Raw genomic sequence first — 25420 nt, 5'->3', positions numbered from 1 at the left:
GCTCTATTTGCAGGCATAGGGAATAGACATAAAAATGCTGTTACACACTGCAGCAGTTATCAATCACACAGTATTTATTTTTTATGTATACTTCACAGAAAATTAGAATTAATGTACTAGAAACTTCTGCAAAGCCTAAATATGTTTCATGAAAGTGACAGGAGCTGACACACATTCAGATCACATCTACTACACCATAATCTCACCTTGAATGGATATAAACTGTCCTATTTCCAACTACACATCACACAAGACTGCTCTAAGCCACATCCAAACATACTTCTAAAGATTTAAGGGTGAACACAGTTGTTTGACTCATGAAATTGAGCTTTGAAATAAACTGAAGCTTGGACTAAGCTTGGACTCTGCAAAGCCCTTTGGAAAGCAAAACAAATTTAAAAATTGTGAACCTATAAGAGTTTTGAGAACTCATTAGTGGCACCTATCACTTCATAAAAATTAGTTGGTTTCAAGCACTGTCACCAGCCAGGAGAACACATCCACCAAATCATAGAATCACCAGGTTGGAAAGGACCCTGGTGACTGGATCATCGAGTCTAACCATTCCTAACACTCCCTTAAACCATGCCCCTAGGCACTTCATCAACCCGTTCCTTAAACACCTCCAGGGAAGTGATTCCTTAAACACCTCCAGGATGAAGTGCTGAGGGACATGGTTTAGGGAGTGTTAGGAATGGTTGGACTCGATGATCCAATGGGTCCTTTCCAACCTTGTGATTCTGTGATTCTGTGAAGGTGACTCGACCACCTCCCTGGGCAGCCTGTTCCAGTGCCCGATGACTCTTTCTACGAAGAATTTTTTTCTGATATCCAGCCTGAACGTCCCCTGACAAAGCTTGAGGCCATTCCCCCTTGTCCTGTCCCCTGTCACTTGGGAGAAGAGGCCAGCTCCCTCCTCTCCACAACCTCCTTTCAGGTAGTTGTAGAGAGCAATAAGGTCTCCCCTCAGTCTCCTCTTCTCCAGGCTAAACAACCCAGCTCTCTCAGCCACTCCTCATAAGACTTGTTCTCCAGCCCCTTCACCAGCTTCATTGCTCTTCTCTGGACACGCTCCAGAGCCTCAACATCCTTCTTGTGGTGAGGGGCCCAGAACTGAACACAGTACTCAAGATGCGGTCTCACCAGTGCTGAGTACAGAGGGAGAATCACCTCCCTGGACCTGCTGGTCACACCGTTTCTGATACAACCCAAGATGCCATTGGCCTTCTTGGCCACCTGGGCACACTGCTGGCTCATGTTCAGTCGGCTGTCAACCAGCACCCCCAGGGTCCTTCTCCTCTGTACAGCTCACCAGCCACTCTTCCCTGAGTCTGTAGCACTGCATGGGGTTGTTGTGCCCCAAGTGCAGGACCCGGCATTTGGCCTTGTTGAACCTCATGCCATTGGCCTCAGCCCAGCAGTCCAGCCAAACATGCATTGTCTTTTACTAGAAGCATACTGAAAATCTAAATGAAAACAAACAGTGCTAATGACTTCTGTATGAATCATTTCTATTAAGAGTATTCATTTAGAAACTGCCAAGGAGTAGTCAAAGACTCAATGTCCAGATGGAGACTGGTGACAAGTGGTGTCCCTCAGAGTTCTGTACTGTGACCGGTGCTGTTTAATATTTTTATCAATGATACAGACAGCGAGATCGAGTGCACCCTCACCAAGTCAGCAGACGATACTAAGCTGGGTGGTGCAGTTGTCACACCAGAGATGTCATACAAAGGGACCTGGACATGCTGGAGAAGTGGGCCTGCGTGAACCTCATAAAGTTCAACAAGGTCAAGTCAATGTCCTACACTTAGGTCAGGGCAATCTGCAATTTCAATACAGGATGGGGATGACATGATTGAGAACAGCCCTGCAGAAAGGAATTTGGGGTGCTGATTGATAAGAAGCTCAACACAAGCCAGAAACGTGTGCCTGCAGCGCAGAAGGCCAACCACATCCTGGGCTACCAGAAATGTGTGCCTGCAGCGCAGAAGGCCAACCACATCCTGGGCTACCAGAAACGTGTGCCTGCAGCGCAGAAGGCCAACCACATCCTGGGCTGCCAGAAACATGCGCCTGCAGCGCAGAAGGCCAACTACATCCTGGGCTGCCAGAAACGTGTGCCTGCAGCGCAGAAGGCCAACTACATCCTGGGCTGCATCAAAGGAAACGTGGCCAGCAGGTCGAGGGAGGTGATTCTCCCCTACTACTCCACTCTTGTGATAACCCACCTGGCACATTGTGTCCAGTCCTGGAATCCTCACCATAATAAGGGTATGGAAACTGTTGGAACGGGTCCAGAGGAGGGCTACAAAGATGATCAGAGGGCTGAAGCACCTCTACTCTGAGGGCAGGCTGAGAGAGTTGCAGTTGGCCAGCCTGGAGAAGGCTCCAGGGATACCTTATAGCAACCTTTCAGTACTTGAAGAAAGCTGGGGAGCGACCTTTTACAAGGGCATGTAGCAACAGGACTAGCAGAATGACTATAAATTGGAAGAGGAAAGATTTAGACTGGGCATTAGGAAGAAATGCTTCACGATGAGGGTGGTGAGGCTCTGGAACAGGTTGCCCATGGAAGCTGTGGATGCCCCATTCCTAGAAGTCTTTGAGGACAGGTTGGGTGGGTCCTTGGGCAGCCTGACCTAGTGGGAGGTGTCCCTGCCCGCGGCAGGGGGTTTGGAACTAGATGATCTTTAAGGTCTCTTTAAACCCAAACTACTCTTATGATTCTATGTTCTACAAATTGACCATAAGCCGTGTTTAAAAGTATCACGTAGACAACTCCACTAATAGAAAACACGTCTCTGTTGCGCTGTGAACCATTAACGCTGGTTCCTGCTGCAGCGAACTCGCACTGGGCTCCGAACCGTGGCTGCTCCGGGGCCAGACACCACTCCTGGGTAAACCCTGTCCCGTAGCCAGGCCGGGGCGGTGTCAGGGCACGGCTCTGGGAGAGCCGGCTCTGCACCCCGTGCCCAGCAGAGATAAACTGTCCCGCCAGAGCTGGAGAGCCGACTGCATAGCAGCGCCCCTTCGTCACCAAGCCAGCAGGAGGCTCTGCTCGGCCTGGCCGCTTGGGCGGAACGCGCATGCGCGGCCCCCTCCTCCCGCCGGCCCCGCGCGTGCCCCGAGATCCGGCACGGCTGCGGCGCATGCGTAGCTCGGCGCCCTTCGCCGCGTCCTCTGCTCGCCCGGCGCTGCGCACGCGCTCCGAGGCGCTCGGCTTGGCTGCGGCGCGGCCATGGCGGGGGCGCTGAGGAAGGTGAAGTGGCGCCGAGGACCTTGAGCCGTCCTCGTTCTGCCGTGGCGGGTTGCTGGGGGCCCTCCAGTGGCTGGGGAGCGCGGGGCCCTGTGCGGGGGGGGAGGCGGTGGCGGCACGGCCCGAGCGCTCCCCGCGGCTGCGGTGCCGTGCGAACCGGGCCCTATCCTCTCTCCCTCCCGTGTTCCCTGGTCAGATACTGCGGGTTTGTGGGGTCACGGGGCGGGGGGGAAGGGGCTGAGGCATATATCAGGTCCGTGTCAGGTGTGTTGAACCCAAACAAAACAATCAGCGTGGAAACGGATGATTAGGGATACTGAATGCGTTTATGCTTTCTGTGCAGACCACTGGACTTGTAGGATTGGCTGTAGCTGAAAACCCTCACGAGGTAAGTCCTGTGTCTTGTCCCCTGTTTAATGGAGATTGTCAGTGAGATCAAAACTTGTTGTACTATATTTGCATATGTGGGTTGTTATGTACCTTAAAGCAGTTCCAGCTTAGTAAAAGGGTGAACGTACCAAAGCGGTACAGGAAGAAAATTAGCTCTTTAAGTTTTATTTCATGCCATTATGGGCATAAACTGGGGAGGGGCAGGTTTAGGAAGAATTTCTTCACTGCGAGAGTGGTGAGGCACTGGCACAGGTTGCCCAGGGAAGCTGTGGATGCCCCATCTCTGGAGGTGTTCAAGGCCAGTTTCGATGGGTCCTTGGGCAGCCTGATCTAGTGGGAGGTGTCCCTGCCCATGGCAAGGGGGGTTGGAACTAGGTGATCTTTAAGGTCCCTTCCAACCCTAACTATTCTATGATTCTATAGTCAAGAGTTATTTTGCACATGTGCTTTTTGTTGCACCTGCAGATTTAAAACCCCTCCTTTGTGTAAGTACTTTTATGAACCAGTATTTGGTTTCTCTTATCTCCAATGCAGAAGCCAAGAACTCTTAAATTCAGTTCTTTGTAAATGTAAATTCTACTTGACAGGCATGCAGATTTTTATTGTCTTGCTATGTTAGTCTCCCAACACGTCCTGAAATAATTTACACCTATACTAAGGGGTTAGGCTGGTTTTGCCTGATAAAGGCTAACCGTAGGGTGCAAAGCTTGTCCTATTATGGCAAGTACTGTTGCAACTGGAATACTTTAGTGCTTCTCAGGAGCCACATTAGGTGTTCTTGTAGTAACTCGGTACTTTTTGCCTCCTCAGGCTCAGTTATGAAAGTATGCTTTCCACATCTTGCTTGTTTATTTAGGAGGCATGAGTTTTGAAAGGACTTTAGTAATTCTTTTAATTTCTCCACTTCAAAATTTCCCATTGTGCAATGATTCTGTTTAAGAAATGCTTTTGCCACCAATAGTTAGGAATACTGTCAGAACCACACTGAAAAAATCATTATTGTTCAGCATAAAAGATTCTGGCTCAGTCTGCTGCCTTCTGGGTGAAACTATATTTTTTTTTCAGTGACTTAAAGCCAAGAATAAAAAAATCAACAGTGCGTTAGTTGAAGTATTAGAAACACAGCATCTACTGGTTCCATTTTGCATTAAGTGTACTTCAGATTGCAAGGTTTTTTTTAATTTGAGGAGTCTGACAGTGGTAACTTCCTAGTCTTCATAAATCCCAGTCTTGCACAAGACAGAGTGCTATGGTTCAGAGTTAGTTATTTTGTTAATACTACATTTCTAGATTGAATGCCATGACCCTCTATATTTTGTGTATAGCTAGTTAGCGAGTAGGTTATGTAGGTCAAGAAGTCAAGTAATTCTAGTAGTGTATTCTAACCATGTCTTGTGATCACTTTAGCGCCTGCGAATACTGTACACAAAAATCCTTGGTGTCTTGCAAAACATTCCCAAAGATGCAGCATATAGGAAATACACTGAACAGATTGTAAATCAGCGATTTAATTTGGTGCAAACGGTAAGTACAGCACTGTTTCATAATTGTTGCACCTGAAAAAATTTTTAGGATCAGAAGAATGATTTTCAAAATGACTAGCTGTTTTTTTAGGAGTAACTTTCAGGTATCGGTTCAGAAATAATTAATGTTTTGAAGTTTATTTTCAGTTTGAACTGGAATATTTTGATGGTATAAAAAGAAGTGTTAATTTCTTACTGATTTTTTTCTGTGAAAATTAGAAGAAAACAGTTTTTTTGAGGATTGGTAGAACAATGGTAATTTCCACACACTTGCACAAAAAAATGCATCTGCTCTTACCAGTGTACTCTTTTAGCACAATCCTTGGCTTTGACATTTTAAACCACTTTGCTAATTACACTATGCAATGCTGGAATTGTCTGTTTAAGGTGAGAATTGGAAGATTGCATGTTATTTTATAAAAAGCTAAAATCAAAGTTTTATTTCCAGGTACATGCTAAAGCCTTTAGTGGCCAATTTGTCATTAAATAACACTAGCTTTTGTGTATTATCACAGACGGTTAGATGTTGGTTTCCCAGTAATAAAAATGTGTGAGATTTCTTGGATAGTGTAAAGTGACAGAAGCCAGTTAATTTGATGTTAGTTTTGAGGAAAACTAAAGAGTGTGATCTGGTTAAATTACTCTTTTCTTGATTTTTTTGGGCTTTCTACTTCTCAGTAAAAATAAACATTTATTTATATGTATTTGAAATGACAGGAGACTGACGTGCAAAAACTACAGGACAAACTGAATAGTGGTCACATAGAAGAAGTCATTGTACAGGTAAAGTGGGAGAATTTAAGGTTAGGTACAAAAGGGAGCAGTGATTTTCAGTGTTCCTTTGGCTAAACATTGCTTAAAGAATTAGCAGTTTTCTGTATCTTCTTTTGCTGAGAAAGAAAAAACAACAGAAAAAAAATCTGAAGAAGGATTTTCATTTAGCAATTGGGATGACCATGCGTGTTAACCTGACACAGTTAACACGCGTTTACTGTATTTTGCTTGCCTATATAGCATGTGTACCCACAATGATTATTGCAGAGTCTAAATCAGTGGAAAGGGCAGAAGATGATTGAATAGTATGGGGGGATAACTCAAGTAGAGTGGAAAACATCATGAAGTTATCATTGGGAACAACTAGGTGAGCAGTCTGTTTGGATGATTCAATCTATTTTTTTCAAACAAAACCTCAATCCCCCAAAACAGACAGTTCCTTTTGATATTTATAGATGAAATTTGTGGATAGTCCCTGACTGTTATAGTGACATCACCAAGATAATGAACTGAAGTAGAGGTAATTTAAATTCTGTACAATTGCCAAAGTATTAAGGATTTATTTATGGTGTTTATTAACAGGCTGAAAATGAGCTTTCCCTGGCAAGAAAAATGATGCAGTGGAAACCATGGGAGCCTCTAGTTGAAGAACCTCCTTCTGACCAGTGGAGATGGCCAATATAATTTTCAAAATGGTGTAACCTCTTGGAAGTAAAAAAATAAGTTAATTATTAATCTATTGTTACTGACAGTTATCTTTAAATTAAAGATAAGATCTTCATAAAAACATGTTTTGTCCTGACATCCATTTATATTCAGCAGTCTAAAGACTTGTTTCCAATTCCTTGTAAAAGTATGGTTTTAAGAAAATTCTTCTCAGCTCTTGTACAACCTTTGGTATATTCCCTTTTGCAATTTATTATTAACAGGGTATTTAGGCCTCATCCTGTGTTACTTTTATCCTCTGTATTTGTGTGTTAACATGTACAGCTATTGAGGCCATTTGAAATCAAAATCAAAGATATAGAAAAGTGTGATCCTACCCTTCTCTCCCACCCTTGGTTGTGTATCTTTGCCAGCCACTGCCAGCGTCTTTATGACCATGCGGATAATGAGTTAAGGGATCTGACATAATGAAAACTAGGCCAACCAAAATTAACATTTTTTTAGATTTCAGCTGAATTGCTATCTGGAACTGGCTGACTTTACTGCTTACAAAGACACTAGTTCTGACTTGGGGGAAGAACTACTTTATCATAGCTGTTTTTTCATAGTTGATAGGCCTATAAGCTTACCTGTGGCATCATTATTACTAATTATTAATTACATCTTCACATAATATTTCATGCAATCTGGATGTTAGTGGAGGAGAGCAGTAGAAGAGAGAGTAAGTATACCTAGGGCGTTGACTAGCAACTATTTTTACTGCATTCTTTAGCATTGCTTTTTTTCAAGTAATATTACTATAATTACAGACATTTTTAGATTTTTAAAATTGCAAAAGGGAAAAATATTTTGCTTCGTTGGTTGGTTTTGAAGGCTTTCTCAGTCTTAAAAAAGGCAAAAGCTGGTCTCTTCTGAAATAATACCACTAGATGGCATTCCAGAAAAGGAAAAGTTAATAAGTTGCTGAAGTTAACAAGTTGCTAACACAGTTTTCACATGAGAAATATTAAAGGATCACAAACTTGAATGAGGGTGAATGGTTTAGAGTATTGAGCCGATGTGAGAGGCAGCAAAATAATAAGCCCCCCTGAAGTGTAGTATGAATGATGGATGCAGTATTTTTCGGGGTGGGGTGGGAAGAGATTACCAGAATATGGTGGCAACTATTGGAATTCTTTCTACTCTGCCATAACTGAGACATTAGTTAAACCCTCTTTTTGCTCAGTTATTTTCTTCACTTCTAAAGCTGTATTTGTCTCGTGACTTACAGTAAGTCTGCTATAAGCTCATGAGTTGTTTTGCAGGGGAGGTGAGATCTCTTTATTGGCCCATTGCTGCTGAAATTTGATACTGAGTTTCACTGATCAAAAGTGTACTCAGATTCTTTTCCCTTTGACAAATGCACAAATATGTTCTCAGTACCAGACCTTAATATAATTTGTTTACTACCTTGAGAGGATTTTTTATTTTTAGCTATTTTTCCTAATTTATATTCTCAGTGATTTTTCTAGTTAAATGTGTTTCTTTCACATGACTTAAAATAAGACCATTTTCTAAATTTTTCTATCAAAAGCACTGGATTAGCCTTCACAAATTCTTTATTAAAAAGGTTCCACTGAAGCCAACTCTAGGAATCATGAAAAAGGATTTTTCAGCTTTCTGAGCTTTTTATCAAGTTCTCAGAATTTGTCATGATTTTTTTCATTATTTTATCATTGGTTACATTTGGTTTGATTGTCTTAGCATCAGTTAATAATCAGCTGCATAAGATTACTAAAGTAACGAGTATTATGTTTTAACATCAACTTTAAATAGTAGTTATTGAGAACAGAGAGAGGAAAGCAGATGGATTGCAGTTTTGAGATGCAACATTGTATGCCTTTTGTACAGTGTTCTGTGGTTCCTGGCTAATTTAAAAATGCGTCTTTGCCAAGAAGAGAGGCTAATCTTTACCTTGCTATAAACTCTGTAACTATATATCTGATATTTAAGCCCACAGAGTAGCAACAGAATAGTGCACATATTTTACAGGCAAGAGAGACTCTATATAAGGAGTACTATGTTGCAAATAGTTTATTTTAAGATGGATATGCTAGGAAGGCATCATTTGGGGACTGACTCTGATGATTTTGCTTGATTTTTCTGCATTAACTGTGTTGGAAATATATGGTAAAGACAAGTGTTTTATCATTATCTGCTGTATTAAGGTAAATCACTGCAAGCCTTAGAGTTAGCAATTTTAGATCTTTAAAACACTTTGCGATCATCTGATTGACATCATTATGCATGTGAAAATCATCCTATCTGCAAGGATGGGACATAATAGAGACAGAGCCTGTTAAACCAGAAAAGACAGCATTCGGATTGCCATATGGCAGCAGTACTGAGGCTTTTGTTACTCCTAAGGTGATATCTCTTCTACTTAACCTGTTTTCGAGTGGCTGTGTTCTGAACAGGACACTCATTTTAATCTTTGGTATAATTTCCAATTGTGTTCAAAGGGAGATGAATGAAAGCTGCATTTTTTGTTTACAGCATATATGCTATTTAATTAGGAGAAAAAAGTGAAAAATCTTCTTGCAAACTGAAAATGAGTTTGAATGCTTAATCAAGTTGTCTATATTATACTGACAAAGTGACACAAAATAACTCGGTACCTTTCTATACAGGTACCGCTGGTCCTATTCTAACCTAGATTGGCTTGAACTCTCAGGGTATAGAAAAAAACAAGATCATTAGCAGTAGTAATGGGGAAGTTCTGTCCTTCTGATGGGAAGCAGGCTCATGTTCAAACGCCTAACCATGTCTATGAAACATGGGTACAGTGCTCATGGCATACTGTTACCCAGTACGGACAGAATTTCAATGCCTCCTGAAATACATCTTGTTTTCAGGGTTCTCCCAGAGCTGTGACACAGAACTGTGTATGTCACCTCCGAAATGGTTGTGGGAAGTGAGTGTAGTGTCAGTTTTCCTGTGGCATGTTGGAATACTTGCAAGAGTTGCCTCAGAACTGGTTTACAGTTGGACTTGATCTTAAAAGGCCTTTTCCAATCTAAATGATTCTTCGATTCTGTGGAAATTGCACATCAAACACCAGGAAGTTCAGTTTAATATGATTTTAATTCCGGTGTAGGTGTGGTGCTGTGAAAAGCCAGACTCAATAATTGATGCCAATTTGATTATTAAGTAAGGTATTCTTTAATGCGATGCTGGGCATACAAGAGAGAGCTCCACCTAATGTGCGTACAACATCCAGTAGAATTCAAAAAGGCTCTATGCAGTCATCATCACTTTTCCTGGAACAGGTGGTCTATTATAATCAGTTCCCAGAATTTATTTACATAAGTTTCCTCCCGTTGACACACACGCTATCCCTTCTGGGGTCTTCTTCAGGGGTCTCTGGATGAAGGCTGTAGACCTTCCTCACAGCTGAACTTTTCAACTGTCCTTCTTGTGCATGTTCTTAAGCCCCTTGGGCACCTCTTCAAGGCTGCATCTGGTCCTAGCTGGTTCTTCTTTTATCATTGTGCTAGTCCTTGTTATCTGGCTTTATTAGATGCAGTCACATTCTTTCCCATTCTTTCTAACTGCAGCCTTGTTAAAAGTCCTTAGTTAAGCATAAGTATCCAGGAGCAGGCTAGCTAAAAGTTATTATTCAAGCTAATCCTACATTTCAGTAATAAAATCCCCAAATCTATGAGTAATATTCAAATATTAATAATAATAGGTTTATTCAAATACATAATAGGTTAGCGACTTATAACAAATAATTTCTTCCTTCAAGTGTTTTAATTTCCACTCAGCAGCTGCAGTTGTCACGGCAGGACTCAGGCCGTCCAGGGGAGGAGATCCCCCTTTGGCTGGACACATCACACAGGTTCACGTTGATGCTTTGGTCCTGCAGCGCCAGGGCTACCAGCGTCTCAACACGCTGACTTTTCTTGATACCCAGTTTGGGGTGTGAGCACAAGGTTTGGTACCAGCTACGGTAGAAACTGAAGGGGAAAACGGTGTTTTCTTAGATTAGCGCTACGGGTAAGAGTTCATCTTCCCCTCGCTGCGGGTGACCACGCAGGACGCCAGGAGCATCGGTGTCACCACCCGCGGGAGGCGGCGAGCGCAGGCGCTGCGGGGCGGTGGTTGCTATGGTTACCGAGACGCCACCTCGAGGAGAAGGAGTGGGGGAGAGAGGGTCCCACTGCGCTCCTTGTCCCCTGCTGGTGGCCCCTGTCGCCCTGGATACCGCCGCACCGCCTTCCTCTTCGCTGCTGGAGGTTTTTTTTTTTTGCCATGAACATGGAATTTGAGCTCTTCCACCCCGTGTTGGTTCAATGGTGGTGCGGGAAATCATAAAGGTGTGCTGTTGGTGAGTAATGTTGCTCTGTAAATGCTCTGCACCTACACTGAGCGTTGTGTACCTACAGCGGCTACAGGAAAGGTGGAGAGGGACTGTTTACAAGGGCTTGTAGTGATAGGACGAGGGGGGAGGGGCATAAACTGGAGAGGGTCACATTTAGACTAGACATAAGGAACAATTTTGTCACTATGAGAGTGGTGAGGCGCTGGCACAAGTTGCCCCGGGAAGCTGTGGATGTGTTCAAGGCCAGGTTGGATGGGGCTTTGGGCAGCCTGATCTAGTGGGAGGTGTCCCTGCCTGTGGCAGGGGGGTTGAAACTAGGTGATCTTTAAGGTCCCTTCTAATCCAAACTATTCTATGATTCTATGAGTTATGCTGACTGCCTCCTGGCAATGCCATGCAGTATTCTTACTGTTAAGGACCAATGAGATGCTAAATGTTTTGGTTTTGGTAGAAGCAAAGACCTCATATGCTACTCTAGGTAGGCTACTGGAGAATAGCTACAGAAAAAGCTTTTTGGGATATTAAATCTCCACGTCTTTGATGGCGGAATGTGCTGGTATGCAGTTTTAAATAGATATTGTGATTATTCTTGCAGAATGGCTAAAAACGTGTGACTGATGCTTTAGGAAATGGATGATATATCAGATAATTGCTTTGAAGTTGTTATAACTGAAAGGTCTGGTGCAAAGCAACCACCTGCATCCTCACAAAGCAGAGCCATCGGAGAGGACGAAAACGGGGACTCAGCAGAGAAACCTCCGCTTTCAGAGGTTACAGGCACTGCACAGTCAGAGGAGGGCTGTGAGCAGCAGTCTGCTCTGGAGCAGTCAGTTTTGAGGGAACAGAAACAGTCAGGCTTAGCAGAGTGGGAAAAACCTGGAGAAGAACTGGGCAATCAAGAAGTGACGGGAAAGAACAAGCAAGATGTATTTGTGCCAGATGCCTCGTTCAGTGCATCATCTGAGAACACATCTCCTGTTACCGGTGAGAATTATTCTACTTCACCTGAAGTAAGAAATTCAGAAAGGGAAGAACAAACATCTCAAAACTCAGTACCATCAGAGAATATTGCAAATGGAACAGTAACAGGTAAAGAAGTTAATAAAATGTTGGACATTAGGGCTTTAAAGAGATTTTTTTCTTCAACTTGATATTGGCTCCTTGTATTCCCCCCTCATTATAAGTTCTCATATAGGACATGCTTGAAAAGGTGAGGAATGTATTCCTTATCTCAAGTAGAAGTAGCAATTTACAGAGAAATGAGGCATTTTATAGTGTCATTTTCATTTCCAGAAACGTGTATGTCTACATGTTTTGTACATACATTTGGAAATAGCTGTGCATAATTCAGGAGTGAATTGGCTACTAGCAGTTTAGGTAGGCTATAGCAATCACCTTGCAATTTTACCTCTCCTAGACTCTGCTGTAACTTAACCTGCCACCCTTCCGTCATCCATGCCTTTCTCCTGCAGTCCCAAAACACTCCATCATTTCCTGCACTTTTCCCTCTCCATTCTGTGTGTCTTGAGTTACTTCTTCCCTGTTCAGTGCCCTGTTTTCTTAGGTCTTCTGAGCAGAAGGTAACACGTCCCATTTAGCAGGTGAGCACAGTGAGTGACCCTTCACGGTACGGAGCTGTGACTGCCTTCCTCTTGCCTGGGCTGTATTCAGATGCTCTCTTTCTGAGTAGCTTGCAATTGCATCCTAGGAAGGGCACTGTACCAAATCCAGATAGAGTCTGATCTCTAAATCAAAACCAAGTAATTTCTGGAACTTTGAGTTAAGTAAATCTCTTTCAGAGTACTGTCTTTGAATAAACACCACGATGTCAAATATAGTGTGAAAGACAACAGTGATTCAGATGTCATATGCTTGGATCAGGTCTAAATTGGAGCAGGTTTAGGTCAGATTTTTCAGTAAAATTTGCAGTATAAATGAATAACTTAATTTAAAGTTAGGCATTTGCAAATAAATATATTTACTTGCAATAACTTTTCAAAGAAAAAGTAGCATGAATGACTTTATGTAGTGACATTATTATGTTACAGATCACTTTTAAAGGTGTATGACAATACTGTTTCAGCTTTCAAGTAGACTACCCTTCCAGATAAAAAAAATCTATGATGATTTTGTGTTGTGGTATTTCAATAAAATAACCTCAGGGTAAATTTGAAAGAGTTATATACTTATTTGGTTGAGAACCTTATCAGAAATTATTTTTTTTATTATTATTTTTAGGAAATACAGTTGAGGATAATGAAACTCTTAGGAGAGCTAGAGCTAACTTTGTTGAAACTGTCCAGGCTGAGAAGTCATGTCTTGGTCAGGAACATTTTCCTGGAAAAGCAGTTCAACAAGATTACCACATGCCTGAAGTCATAACTGTCAGAGTACAAACAGGTAAGTGCTGTTTTTACATGTGTTGATGTATGTAATCGTGCCCTAATCTCAATCTGTTACTGAAATAAACAATATTTCTGACTTGGAAATTTCTGACTTCCCCTTTAACAGATTCTGATTCATTCCAAGATGTAGTTGTAAAAATTGAAAGACCTACCTATCATAAACCATTTCTGGGTGGATTTAAGAACAAGATAACAGGAGTGGAATTTCATAATGCAGGATCACAAACGATACCTAAAAAACGACCTGACAAAGGAATTGAGATATTTTGTAGAGAAACACAGGTAATGGCTTCGTAGTGTCTTTTTAGAATGTTGTTTTGGCCAAATGGAACAGAATGTTGACACAAATATTTCCAATAGGAATGAGGAAGTAGATCAAATGTAAGCATGCAATTGAAGGTATTTAATGGATGAATATTTTTAGCCTTCTGATTTTTGTTACAAATAGTGAATTTTGCCACAGAATCCTTAAAGTTGGAAAAGACCTTTAAGACTATCAAGTCTACCTGTAAACTCAACACTGCCAGCTTTACTGCTAAACTATGTCCCTACACACCACATCTACACATCTTTTAAATACCTCCAGGTAAGGTGATTCAGCAACTTCTCTGGGCAGCCTGTACCAATGCTTGACAACCCATTCGGTGAAGAAATATTTCCTAATATCTAGTTTAAATCTCTCCTGGTGCAACTCAAGGCCATTTTCTCTTGTCCTGTTACCTGGGAGAAGAGACCAACATGTGTTTCACTACAACCTGTCTTCAGGTAGTTGTAAAGAGCAACCAGGTGTCCCCTCAGTTTCCTCTTCTCCAGACTAGACAACACCAGCCCCCTCAGCCACTTCATATAAGACAGGTGCTTCAGACCCTTCACCAGCTTCGTTGCCCTTCTTTGTACACGCTCCAGCACCTCAATGTCTTTCTTGCAGTGAGGGCCCCACAACTGAACACAGTATTTGAGGTGCTGTCTCACCTGCACTGAGTACAGAGGGACAATCACTTCCCTACTCCTGCTGGCCACACTAGGATGTTATTGGTCTTCTTGGCAACCTAGGCACACTACTGGCTCACATGCAGCTATTGATCAACATACCCTGGTCCTTTTCCACTGGGCAGCTTTCCAAACATTTGTCCCCAAGCCATGTTCATGTATTGGATGGAGTTATTGTGGTCCAAGCACAGGACCTGGCACTTGGCCTTGTTGATCCTCATACAATTGACCTCAGCCCATTAATCCAGCCTGTCCAGATCCCTCTGTAGAGCCTTCCAACTCTTGAGCAGATCAACACTCCCTCATAACTTGGTGTCATCCACAAACTTATTGAGGGTGCACTCAATCTCCTTGTCTGGATTGTAGACAAAGTTATTGAACAGCACCTGCCCCAACACTGAGCCCCGGGGAACACCACTTGTGACCAGATGCCAAATGGATTTGGCCAAACTCCATTTGCCACACCTCTTTGGGCCCAGCCATCCAGCCTGTCCAAGCCATGAGCAACCAGTTTCTCCAGAAGAATGCTGTGGGAAATAGTGTCAAAGACTTTGCTAAAGTAGGAAACATCCACAGGGTACTTATTATAATGGGGAAAATAAATTCTTTATATATTTTCTTATAATCTAACATGCATTTTTTTCCTCAGACGGTTTTTGAAAAAAATAAATCACAACAAACAAGAAATACCACATCAACACAGATGACTAAAATTGGCCTGTATGTGTCAAACAGGACTGACAAACTAATAAGTCCTGGGAAGTATCTTACAGCGGATGAATACCATAAACGTCGGCTTGAAGCAGTAAGTTCTTGTCTGTTTGAAACTATCTGGAAAGCAAAGTCTTACAAAGGTTTTCTGAATATTTAATGAGTGTTCAGGTCATTCAAAGAGTGAATTTATAAGTGAACTGCAAAATTTCTGCTCAGTCTTCATATTTTGTAGTCTTTCAAGTATGGGAGAAGTGTACATTTACCTTGTGTTTTCAGCAACATTTGAGACTGTGAAATTTCTTAAATATTAAGAATTCCGAATTTACTGCTTTCTATCTTACAGTGACAGTTAAACTTCTATATAAAGCTTTAGGGATTAAAACGGGCTTGAACCTGTGGCATTCTCATGATCTCTTTGGAAGGACCTAAGTCACATGCTTAATGTTTGGCTCTAAATGGAAGAAGTATTGGGCTAGGATCTAGCATACTTGCATTTGGCTTTTGGGTTTTGTATTTTCCAAGGCTGGTTGGTTGTTTTGACAGACTTCGTAGGTTACCTTTGGCAAACTGATCCATTGGATTGTTTTCAAGCTGCCTGCTTTGACATCAAGGTACAACCTGGCTGTTTAAACATATGCATTTGATTTGTCAGTTTTTTTCTTTTATGTGCTTATATATTTTAACTTGATAATTTGATCCTGGTTTCCCCATTGTACTTAATGGTTAAACTTATACAGTTGCCTAAATAAGTAAGCATACTAGTGTTTAGACTAATAGTACATGACTGGTTTTGTGACATTTCAATTAGCTTGAGTACAAGACAAACCTTAGAAAATACAGTGAAGTAGATGAAAAAAACAACAGTTAACAACAAAAGAGTATGTTGTTCTGTTTTAAATTGATGGTACTTTGTTATTGTATGACATATAGGTAATAGTTTTACAGACATATTTCCGTCGTTGGCATGCGATCAATGTAGTACAAAATCTGAGGGAAAAGAAGAGGTTAAGGCTGGAATGGGAGGCACAAGAAGAGTTACGGAAAAAAAAGGAGAAAGAAGAAAGACTGAGAAGGGAGCAGGAGGGAAAACTGAACCCTAAAACAAAAGAAGACTTTGAGCTACTGTACCAAGCTCTAGAAAGTAAGTCTGTTCTAAAAGGGATACTCTTATATCAGCAAAATAGTACAATTTATTTAAAACAACCATATGTTTTTGATGTTTTTCTATAGATAACTTCCTTGATTATTTTTTTATTTATATTTAAATTTCTTTTTTAGATAATTATTTGACTTTCATATATTACTAGAAACAGAAAAAAAGACCTTGATGCTGTGTAAGCACTGTTCAGCAATAACTAAAACATCCCTGTGTTACCAACATCCAAAGCATAGCACAGTACAAGCTACTGTGAAGAAAATTAACTCTTTCCCAGCCAAAATCAGTACAACTTTTTAGGAAATAATCAGCTTGTAGAATAGTGCTATTTGGCAGTTTTATTATTTTTTATTTTTCATTCACCTCTAGTGTTAAGGTCAGCTGGAGAAACAGGAACTGTGGTTTTTTTTTGATCAGGGTTATTTTAATGTTTTAATCTACATTTAAGATGCTGAAAATAATACTATGAAGAACTTAGTATTGAGATCCATCATTCATAATCTAATATAGATTTTTTTTTTATAATGGCCTAAATTTTTGCCCAGCATTTTGCAGTATATGACTGTTGTTATTCCTTTTGTACTAGTCTTCTACTGATGCTTTTCCTCTTTTCTAATGCATTCCATGTTTCACAAAACTGTGTTGTCAAAATTTTAAGTCCGTTAGGAGTCCTACAGGGCCTCCTGAAAGACTGACCTTTCCTGTTGGAGTGGCTGGTGTCTAATACAGGCAAGCGCCTCTAAACTTCCCAGGAAAAATAAGATGAATATTGCAGATAATTGACATAAAGTCTTATAGGGGAGTAAGGTTTCACATGTAGCGCAAAAACCTAGAGTAAGTCCTTTTGGAAGAGTAAAACCAATAGAAATCAGAGGACTTGTAGCAGCATATAACAAAACTGCAAGAGTTCTTCTTAAAATGTCTGCTTTTAAGCAAGATGCTTGCATTGTGACTTGTAACAATTCATATACTATTTAGGCTACAGTGCTTGCTTATGGTATAAGTCTTCAGTAGTTCGGACATTACTGTCCCTATAGTTAGGCACTTGTCTTTTAGTACTGTCCTACTTCGTGTGGCATTGAACAAATTGCTTTGTCTTAATGTATAAATACTTAAAAATATTACTGTTTGTGATAAATGTAAAAATTATTACTGGTCTTAAACTTTAGAATTTTGGGAATGGTATCTTCCTGAGAATTGTGGTTTCTTACTGGTTGTTTCCGTTGCCGTCCCTAGTCTTCATAGATAATTAGCTTTTCACTTCATAAGTATCAAGCATTTTAAAGGTGTGCCTGACTAGGTAATCAAAAGCCAACGTACTCAAATGACCACTATTCCCTCTCCACCCATGTGTAGTGCTACTATTTAGTATCTGATTTCCTGCAATGTTTTCTTTTAAAAACTGCTTCCTATCTAATGTACTGACAAATGTATGATTCACTTATAAAAAAAAATTGAAGAATCTTATTTGAAATAGAAATAAGCTGAGCTAAACTTGTGAATGAGTGCTGATATTCCCAATATTTTTAGATTTAAAACTTATGGTTATGTAAGTGTCTCTTTTGCTTAATTTAATGTCACTGGATTCACAAATAATAGAACTTTCAGCTATGCGTGTCCAGGTATTTAATATCTAGGCAACCTGAAAAAGCACGTGTCACTTCAAAACTGGCACAGAACAAACTCCAGCATTTGAAATGTTTTTTTAACATTTTGTTAAAAATAGTGGTCTGATATCAATCTTTTTGTTTTGTTTTTGTTTACCAGTGTTGACTAGTTACTTCTTTACATGGAGGCTTGCGGTCATGCTCTTTATTTTAGTAGAGCTTAGTGGTTCTGGGAAGACTTTTTTTTTTCTACCTGCATCTGAAACTCCTTTTACATTCTTATAATGTCAGCAATCTACACAAGCTAAATCATTGTGACAGTAATAGAATAAGACTATTGTCCTCCAGAGATCTGTGAAGGTTATTACTGTGGATCACAACAAGAGGATACTATTACAGTGTCAGACCATACAAACAATTCCTGTTGGTACAAAAGCTTACCTGTTGACTGTATGGTGCAAATGAGATATGTTTGTATATTCAGTGTGTCTGCATATACAGACATTCATTATTTATTTGAAAAGTATAAACTACTTTGTTTTATAAAAATTGGAATGAAAATTGTAATGAGTAAAATCTCTGCCCGTAGAGCAGATAATCTAAAAGGGATGTTTTTAACTTGTATATGGTGAACAAGGGGATGAATATTGAAAATAACTGACAACATTCATTTCTGTAAGAACAAAATTGTTTACTGTATTTATTAGTTCTGCCTTTGAAGTTGCTGCCCCCTTCAGGCATATGTAAATTCATGTAAATTAATTCTATAGAGTGCTTATGTTTGCTGAAATGGTTTTATTTAAAAATATATCTTAGGGTACTCAGAACTTGTCAGACAGCTGTCATATCAATACCAAAGCTTGGAGAGCTTTAAGGAAATCAGTTGAAATATTTTTAAATGGAAAACATAAGGTATTATAGATAAGGAAGCCACAGGCAGAAAATAAACCTTCCTCATTTCCTTCCTTCTGCCTTTAATGTTACCCGATACAGGATGTTACGGACTTTTTCAGTAAGAATGCATCACGTATGGGATTGTTTTCTTCTAAGCTGGGTTTCACTTTCACATAACTGTTCCGGAACAATAACAAAACTTTGACATGTTGTTCAGGAATGTTGCAAGTTTTGAATCTTATTAAAATTCCCTACAAAACTCCAGAGATGTTTGAAATGGAACAGAGTCTTCAGAGAAGCTGAGAACTGTTACAGCGCATGCAAAAGGAAACACTATTCAGTAAACGCAATTTGATTTTACTAAATGTCTGTAAAGGCAGATAGTCTGCATATCAGCAGTTATAGTCAAGAAACGGGTACTGCAAAATAAACCATGTCTGTATACATCTGTATTTTTCTGTCATTAAGTAGTTTAACTTACAAACGCAGCAGGTACCTGTGGTTTGGTGATGTGACCAAAAGAGTCAGAAGGCTGATTCTTTACAGCATGTCCTGATTAATGTGCTGCTGTGATTCCCATCCTGTGGTTTGGGTGCCACTTCCTTCCACTTGCAAGGTTCTGTTGTATAATAGGAAAGGGAAAGTGAAGCAATGACTGTCTAATAATTAATGCATATCTATCTGCCTTAGATGGCAAAAGGTGATACCACTGAAATATTCAGTGTAAGACCTGGGTGCTAAATGTAACTGTCAGTCAAGTTTTATCTCAGTTTTGGAGGACTTCAAGCTTCTTAGATTTTACTCATTTATGCAGGGAGAAGCAGTAGTATTCTCAGCACTGAGTACTAGTGGTATCGCAGTAAGATGCTGCCCTTAATGTGTTGAAAAGATCTCCATGGTAATTTTCCTTGTGACTTTGATGAGCAATTGTTTAAAAAGTTCCTTTGGCTCATACCTTTTGGAAGTATTTGAGAGTCAAGCAGTTAGTTTAGTTATATTACATGCAAAATTTCATCACACATTTCCACAGGAGCTCATTTTTTTTCCTCACATAGAGCTTGTTTTTCTCCTAACCCATCTTATAGTTTGAAATATGAATTGGCGGTTTTGAACTGATGTACACACACATACTCTCAGAGAACATCTGTATAATTTACATTAATTTCTGGGACATTTTGTGTGTGTTGAAAATATGCATAGAAATTAGTTCCCTGTCACAGAAACTGGATTTTAACAAATATGGAAAATTAATTATTCTATTTCTTAAATACGGAAGTAGAAATTTCAATGAATACAGCTTGTACAAATGCCCAAAATATTTATATTTGTAGTTTGGAAGCAGGAGGAGACTGAACGGATTAACAGAACTCTTACTGGAGCTGAAAGGAAGGCAGCACTTTGTGGACTTATGGAACAAGAGGCACAGCTGATTGCTTCCATTGGAAGACGCAAACTAAATGGTGATGAGGAGAATCGACAAAAAATGATACTGCGCTTTCTGGATAAGGTCAGTGATATAATTTTAGGCTGAACATAAAGAATGTCAGAGTACAGGAACAGAAAAGGCATCTGCAAACACCCTGACAAAAGTAACTGTTTTACCTTTAACAGTTAATCATGTGAATACTAACATTATAAATATCCAAACTATCTAGTTATTCATGTCAGTGCAGTTCATTAAATTTCTTTTTTCCAAGCTGAGAGCTTCTTAGCTCTATGACCGGACTATCACCTGAGACTTACCATATTCACGGTGGCTGTGTGTATATGATACGAAAAAATAGCACTGGGTGGATGAATTTTGTATTATGTAACTATTTTGCTTAAAGAACATGATTCTGATAGCACTGTTAACACAATTAGAAGGCTCAAATTCTAAACATTCAGAATGGTTAATTTGAGGTTATAAATTATTGGGGTAGTGCATGCTATTGTATATTTTGTAATTTATCATTACAGTGATATAGGATTTTATGCATAAAGTTATATTCTTTCCTATTCTGTTTTTGAAACTTGAAAAATCTGTCTATTAGCGTTCTCAAAAATAGTCAGTTTCACTAATCAAAACTAAAGTCTAAGTAATTTTCCCTCTGGTATGTTCTGTTCATTGCTCTCTACAGTGAAAAGTTTGCTGCTGCATTTAAACTTAAATGTAAACCTTTAAGCAAGTATTTGTAAAATTAAACTCTAACCCTGCAGATGGGATTAATTGAATCTTGATTTCTATTCTTTATTTTCTTCCCTCAGAAATGTTATCTTTCAGGAATTAGATTGGTCATTTATTTCCCCGTTGAGCACAGGCCTCTGGTCATCTCATGTCGTCTCTAAAGAAAGCATTTATTCTGTTTTCATTTACAGGATAGAAATCCAAAAGAGTTTTGACTGAATCTTATATCATATTAAACTTAGTTTTTAATTCACTGGTTCAGTTGCATTAGAACTTTAACTTGAGATTTTATTCTGGTATATCCTTGGGGATTAAATTTAACACAAGTGTTCTTCAGGCTTTGCTTTATAAAACTAAAGTGAGAACTCATTCATGTGCAAAGATGGCTTAGAATGGTATTAGATTCAATGGCATCTTAATGTGTAAATCAGAAAGGTAAATATCTCATCAGTTTATCTCCTTATGAAAAATAGTTTATTTTCCAGCTGTTTTCGTAGTATTTGAAATAATTATTAAAAAAAATACTTCAACCGAAATAGCTTTCTACTATCTTATTTTTTAAAAAAAAATAAGTAAATGTAAAAATAGCAGTTTTGTCCAAAAGAGAGTTTTTTCATTCTTTTTTATTACTGATATGTGACAACTGGTCTGTAAAAAGTGGTTTGATAAAATCTATTACTTTTCTTCATTATGAAGAAATTACTTATCTGAAGTGCTGATAGAACTGATGCCAAATTTATTGCTGCAATATGATTGTATTCTCTGTTACTGCTTTCAAGAGTGTAAAAAATCAGTAAACTAAATATTTGGGCATGATATAGAAATGTTGAATCATTTCTATGTTAAATATTTGCTTCTTCTGCTTACAATCTATTCTGTTATCTTCTTAGAAAAAGAAGCCTGGAAAAGCAAATGCATTTCTCTCTTAACTTTATTTTTCCTTCAAGGACTGCTTTCTAAAGCCCTACCCTATATAGAATATTTCCAGTATATATTCTTACAAATTGTACAGTTTTCTTGCATCTAGGAATCAAAAGCAAAGTGTTCTTTAGTACCAGAATTCTCAGTGATGTTTCATATTCGGAGATTAATGAGACACATGAGAGAAAAGAGATGCTCTCTTTTTCCAAACTGTGGACATGTTTCTGAAGCACTTACTAATTTATTTATTCATATTTTAAATTTATAAATTATGTTTTTCAGCAAACAGACTGCTTTCTTTTTAATTTGAAAATGTAGTGAGCTTCTGAACTTTCGCAGATTTTCATGTTATTTTATCATGTCGGCTGTAGAGTTCTGAGTGTTGTTCTAAACTGTTGACATAGCGGTCTAACTCAGAGGTAAAGAAATTAACAATTCCTACATTTCTTAAAAAATAGAATAATTAAAACAGATTTGGAAATCTCAAAATTAAATGGATGGTTTGTTATGACTAACATTGTAATTTAAACACTTTAAACTGTAGTGTGCAATTTATCATTGGAGTGCTTGGTTACAGCTGCTTTATTCATTTCTTTCTTGAACTTTTAGCTGATAGTGTTGATCTGGATATGTGCTCGTTAAAATTGAAATAAATAATGCCTTTCACAACTGAAGACTGCAGACCTTTCACTTTGCTGCAAAGGCCAATGTGATATGAAACTTTCTTCTCCATGGAAACTTTCATTCCCTCCTTTGCTACTTCAAAAGCGTGTACCTCCTCTTGCTTGTGGGTTTTTACAGTGGTTGCTACTGGTTCTGTGTGCACTACATAATCATTGGGGGGTTTTTATGCTTAGTTCATTATTCTTCAGTATCTATAATTTGAAGGGGAAGAACTTGATTAAGCTTTCGTACAGCTATCATATTTTCTTAAAGGAATCAGTGTAATTATTAACTGTTGTTTAGTTCATACCTTTCATGCTTTGTGCTATTGTTGCACCTGTCTTATGTATTTTATTTACTTTTCCTGTCTTTCTCTCTGGTTCTGGTTCTCCTTTCTGAGAAGGAGGTGCTTTCTACTCAGGTGCTTTTTTTTTCTGCTTTCATGCATTGACAGCAGAGTCCAGTTTTGTTAGATTTGCTTTGTGAAGTAATATAGATAACAGGATTATTGCAAATTCTGCAGCACTGCCAGCAGACTAAAAGGAAAGAAAATGCTGGCAAAAAATATGGAAGTTTTAGTGGTTTTTTTGCATCAATCTTGAATACATTAAAATAGTCCTGAAATCAGAGAGCTTGCAATCCTTTCTGAAATACTGGAAATCTTCATGTTTATGAGACTTTTACTTTTTTTTAGTAAAAAGCTACATAATTTCTATTAATATTGTTTTATTTTATATAATATTCACTTATGATGTAGTAGTAAGAAAAGTTACAGATATGATGCCTTTCTTTTAATAGTTTAGATGTTTTCATAATGTAGTTGGTCTGTGTTATGGGTCATATGAGTGGAATGCTGGAACTGCTATAATAGCTCATATATGAGTTGTGCAAATTTATCAGAACATCCAAGTTTTAATAACCATTTCCTAGAGTAAACTTTGCCCATTGACTCTCCCAAGCATAAGGAAATGATCTTTCTGTCTTACACTAAGTGATTTCATTAAAGAGGATCAAATGTGAGTACCGTATAAACTGCCCTGTGCAAAGTAGTGATTTTTGCCAGTCTACCATACAAAGGAGTTGCAGCATGGTATAGCTTCTAAGCTTTTTTTTTTTTGGGGGGAGATATCATTTTTTTGTTGGGGTTTGGGGTTTTTTTTAGAATTTTTAGTACTGTACAAAGATAGTGAAACAACTATGAAGTTACAGTAGAATGCTCCCTTTTTTTATGACAGAAAAGAAAGTTTCCTTTTTGTAGTTTTGCAAAAATTCAAAGATTTTGCTAAGGAACTAAGAGTTTTATTTCCTACTAATGTCTCATTTTGTTTTTGCATTTCTTAATCAGTTTGGGCTCTGAATTGTTACCTCTGATTAAGTATACCTCCTTTAATTAGAATCCCCCCCGATAATGTTATGAATAATCAATTGTTCAGTGTTAATTTTTTTTCAATTATTTTGCCCTTCTTTTGCTTACCTATCATAATAATTTGTTTACTTAAAAGTGAAGAAAGCTCTGTTTTGGTTGTGGTGATGACTAATCATATCTGTGCTTGGTGTTATTATAACCTCATGAGGTCCAACAAGGCCAAGTGTAAGGTCCTACACCTGGGGTGGGGCAATCCCCAGTTTCAATACAGGGTGGGGGATGATGTGGTTGAGAGCAGCCCTGCAGAGAAGGGTTTAGGGTGCTGGTCAATGAGAAACTCGACATGAGCCAGCAATATGCTCTCGCAACCCAGAAGGCCAACCGTATCTTGGGCTGCATCAAAAGAAGCGTGGCCAGCAGGGCGAGGGGAGTTATTCTGCCCCTCTGTTCCTCTCTTGTGAGATCTCATCTGGCGTATTGTGTTCCGTTCTGGAATCTTCAATGTAAGAAGGATATGGAGCTGTTGGAAGAGGTCCAGAGGAGGGCTACAAAGATGATCGGAGGGCTGGAGCACCTCTGCTCCTAGGACAGTCTGAGACAGTTGGGGCTGTTCAGCCTGGAGAAGAGAAGGCTCTGAGGTGACCTCATAGCGACCTTCCAGTACCTGAAGGGGGCTACAAGAAAGCTGGGGAGGGCCTGTTTGCAAAGGCTTGTAATGATAGTACTATAGATATAAACTGGAGAAGGATAGATTTAAATGAGACATTAGGAAGAATTTCTTCACCATGAGAGTGGTGAGGCACTGGCACAGGCTGCCCAGAGAAGCTGTGGTTGCCTCATTCCTGGAGGTGTTCAAGGCCAGGTTGGATGGGGCCTTGGACAGCCTGATCTAGTCGGAGGTGTCCCTGCCTGTGGCAGGGGGGTTAGTACTAGATGATCTTTAAGGTCCATTCCAACACAAACTATTCTAAGATTCTATGATTCTATGACTTACCACTGTAAAAAGCTTATATATTTTGTCGAAATAATAATTACATCAGTGCTGGGGTCATATCCAGAAAGCTACTCAGCATGTGAAAGCTGCATGAAGTGTTGGGGTAGCTAACTTGCTCTGAGATTCCAAGGTGAATGTCACAAGTGTTTGTGAACACTCAAGATCCAAAACACCGAAAGAGAATAATTAATACATAACATAAGGTTCCAAAAAGCTGTCCCAATCAAGGAAAGGGAGCAGAGTTAGTTGATGATGATGAGAGGGTTTTGAATTCCATCTTTCCATTGGATTTAGATACCTGCCTCCTCAGTGAGTAGCTCTCTCTGTAACTGTGGTTTGCAAACTAAAGCAGTCCTGTAGAAAGAAGAGAATGCTTGGACTTTGCAGGCTGTGTGGTGCAACTGGCACCATGTCATTTCTCACTGTGTATAAAAGTTAGAGATATGCAAAAAAACAATTGAAGTATCAGGCATATGGTATGTGGTTAAGTTGGCAAACAAGAAGCTAGCTGAAGTGTCTGATAAGCTGTAATCTCATGCTCTTGCCTTAGTCAGCTTTAACAAAGTTG

At 39.4% G+C, this 25420-nt stretch overlaps 2 protein-coding genes across 3 annotated transcripts in view; both read left to right on the top strand.

Moving 5' to 3' along the window:
• The first annotated feature begins 3119 nt into the window (after positions 1 to 3119).
• NDUFA5 (NADH:ubiquinone oxidoreductase subunit A5) lies at positions 3120 to 7579 on the top strand. The gene is made up of 5 exons (XM_054074934.1): positions 3120 to 3262; positions 3603 to 3647; positions 5057 to 5173; positions 5890 to 5955; positions 6529 to 7579. Exons 1-5 carry the CDS (start codon positions 3242 to 3244, stop codon positions 6628 to 6630), a joined length of 351 nt encoding a protein of 116 aa, XP_053930909.1. The 5' UTR covers positions 3120 to 3241; the 3' UTR covers positions 6631 to 7579.
• Positions 7580 to 9929: 2350 nt separating this feature from the next.
• The window catches only part of IQUB (IQ motif and ubiquitin domain containing), a 30714-nt gene continuing 15223 nt past the window's right edge, over positions 9930 to 25420 (top strand). The window contains exons 1-6 of one of the 2 annotated variants that reach the window (XM_054053881.1): positions 9930 to 12064; positions 13214 to 13375; positions 13487 to 13662; positions 15020 to 15175; positions 16015 to 16225; positions 20073 to 20248. In XM_054053881.1, the coding sequence (XP_053909856.1) occupies positions 11605 to 12064; positions 13214 to 13375; positions 13487 to 13662; positions 15020 to 15175; positions 16015 to 16225; positions 20073 to 20248 (1341 nt within the window). In that variant the 5' untranslated portion in view covers positions 9930 to 11604. The remainder of the gene's footprint in view (positions 12065 to 13213; positions 13376 to 13486; positions 13663 to 15019; positions 15176 to 16014; positions 16226 to 20072; positions 20249 to 25420) is intronic. The other variant, XM_009563586.2, reaches the window with a different exon arrangement.

Source organism: Cuculus canorus, chromosome 1, assembly GCF_017976375.1.
Source record: "Cuculus canorus isolate bCucCan1 chromosome 1, bCucCan1.pri, whole genome shotgun sequence".
Lineage (NCBI taxonomy): Eukaryota > Metazoa > Chordata > Aves > Cuculiformes > Cuculidae > Cuculus > Cuculus canorus.
This window is presented reverse-complemented; position numbering and strand designations above follow the sequence as displayed.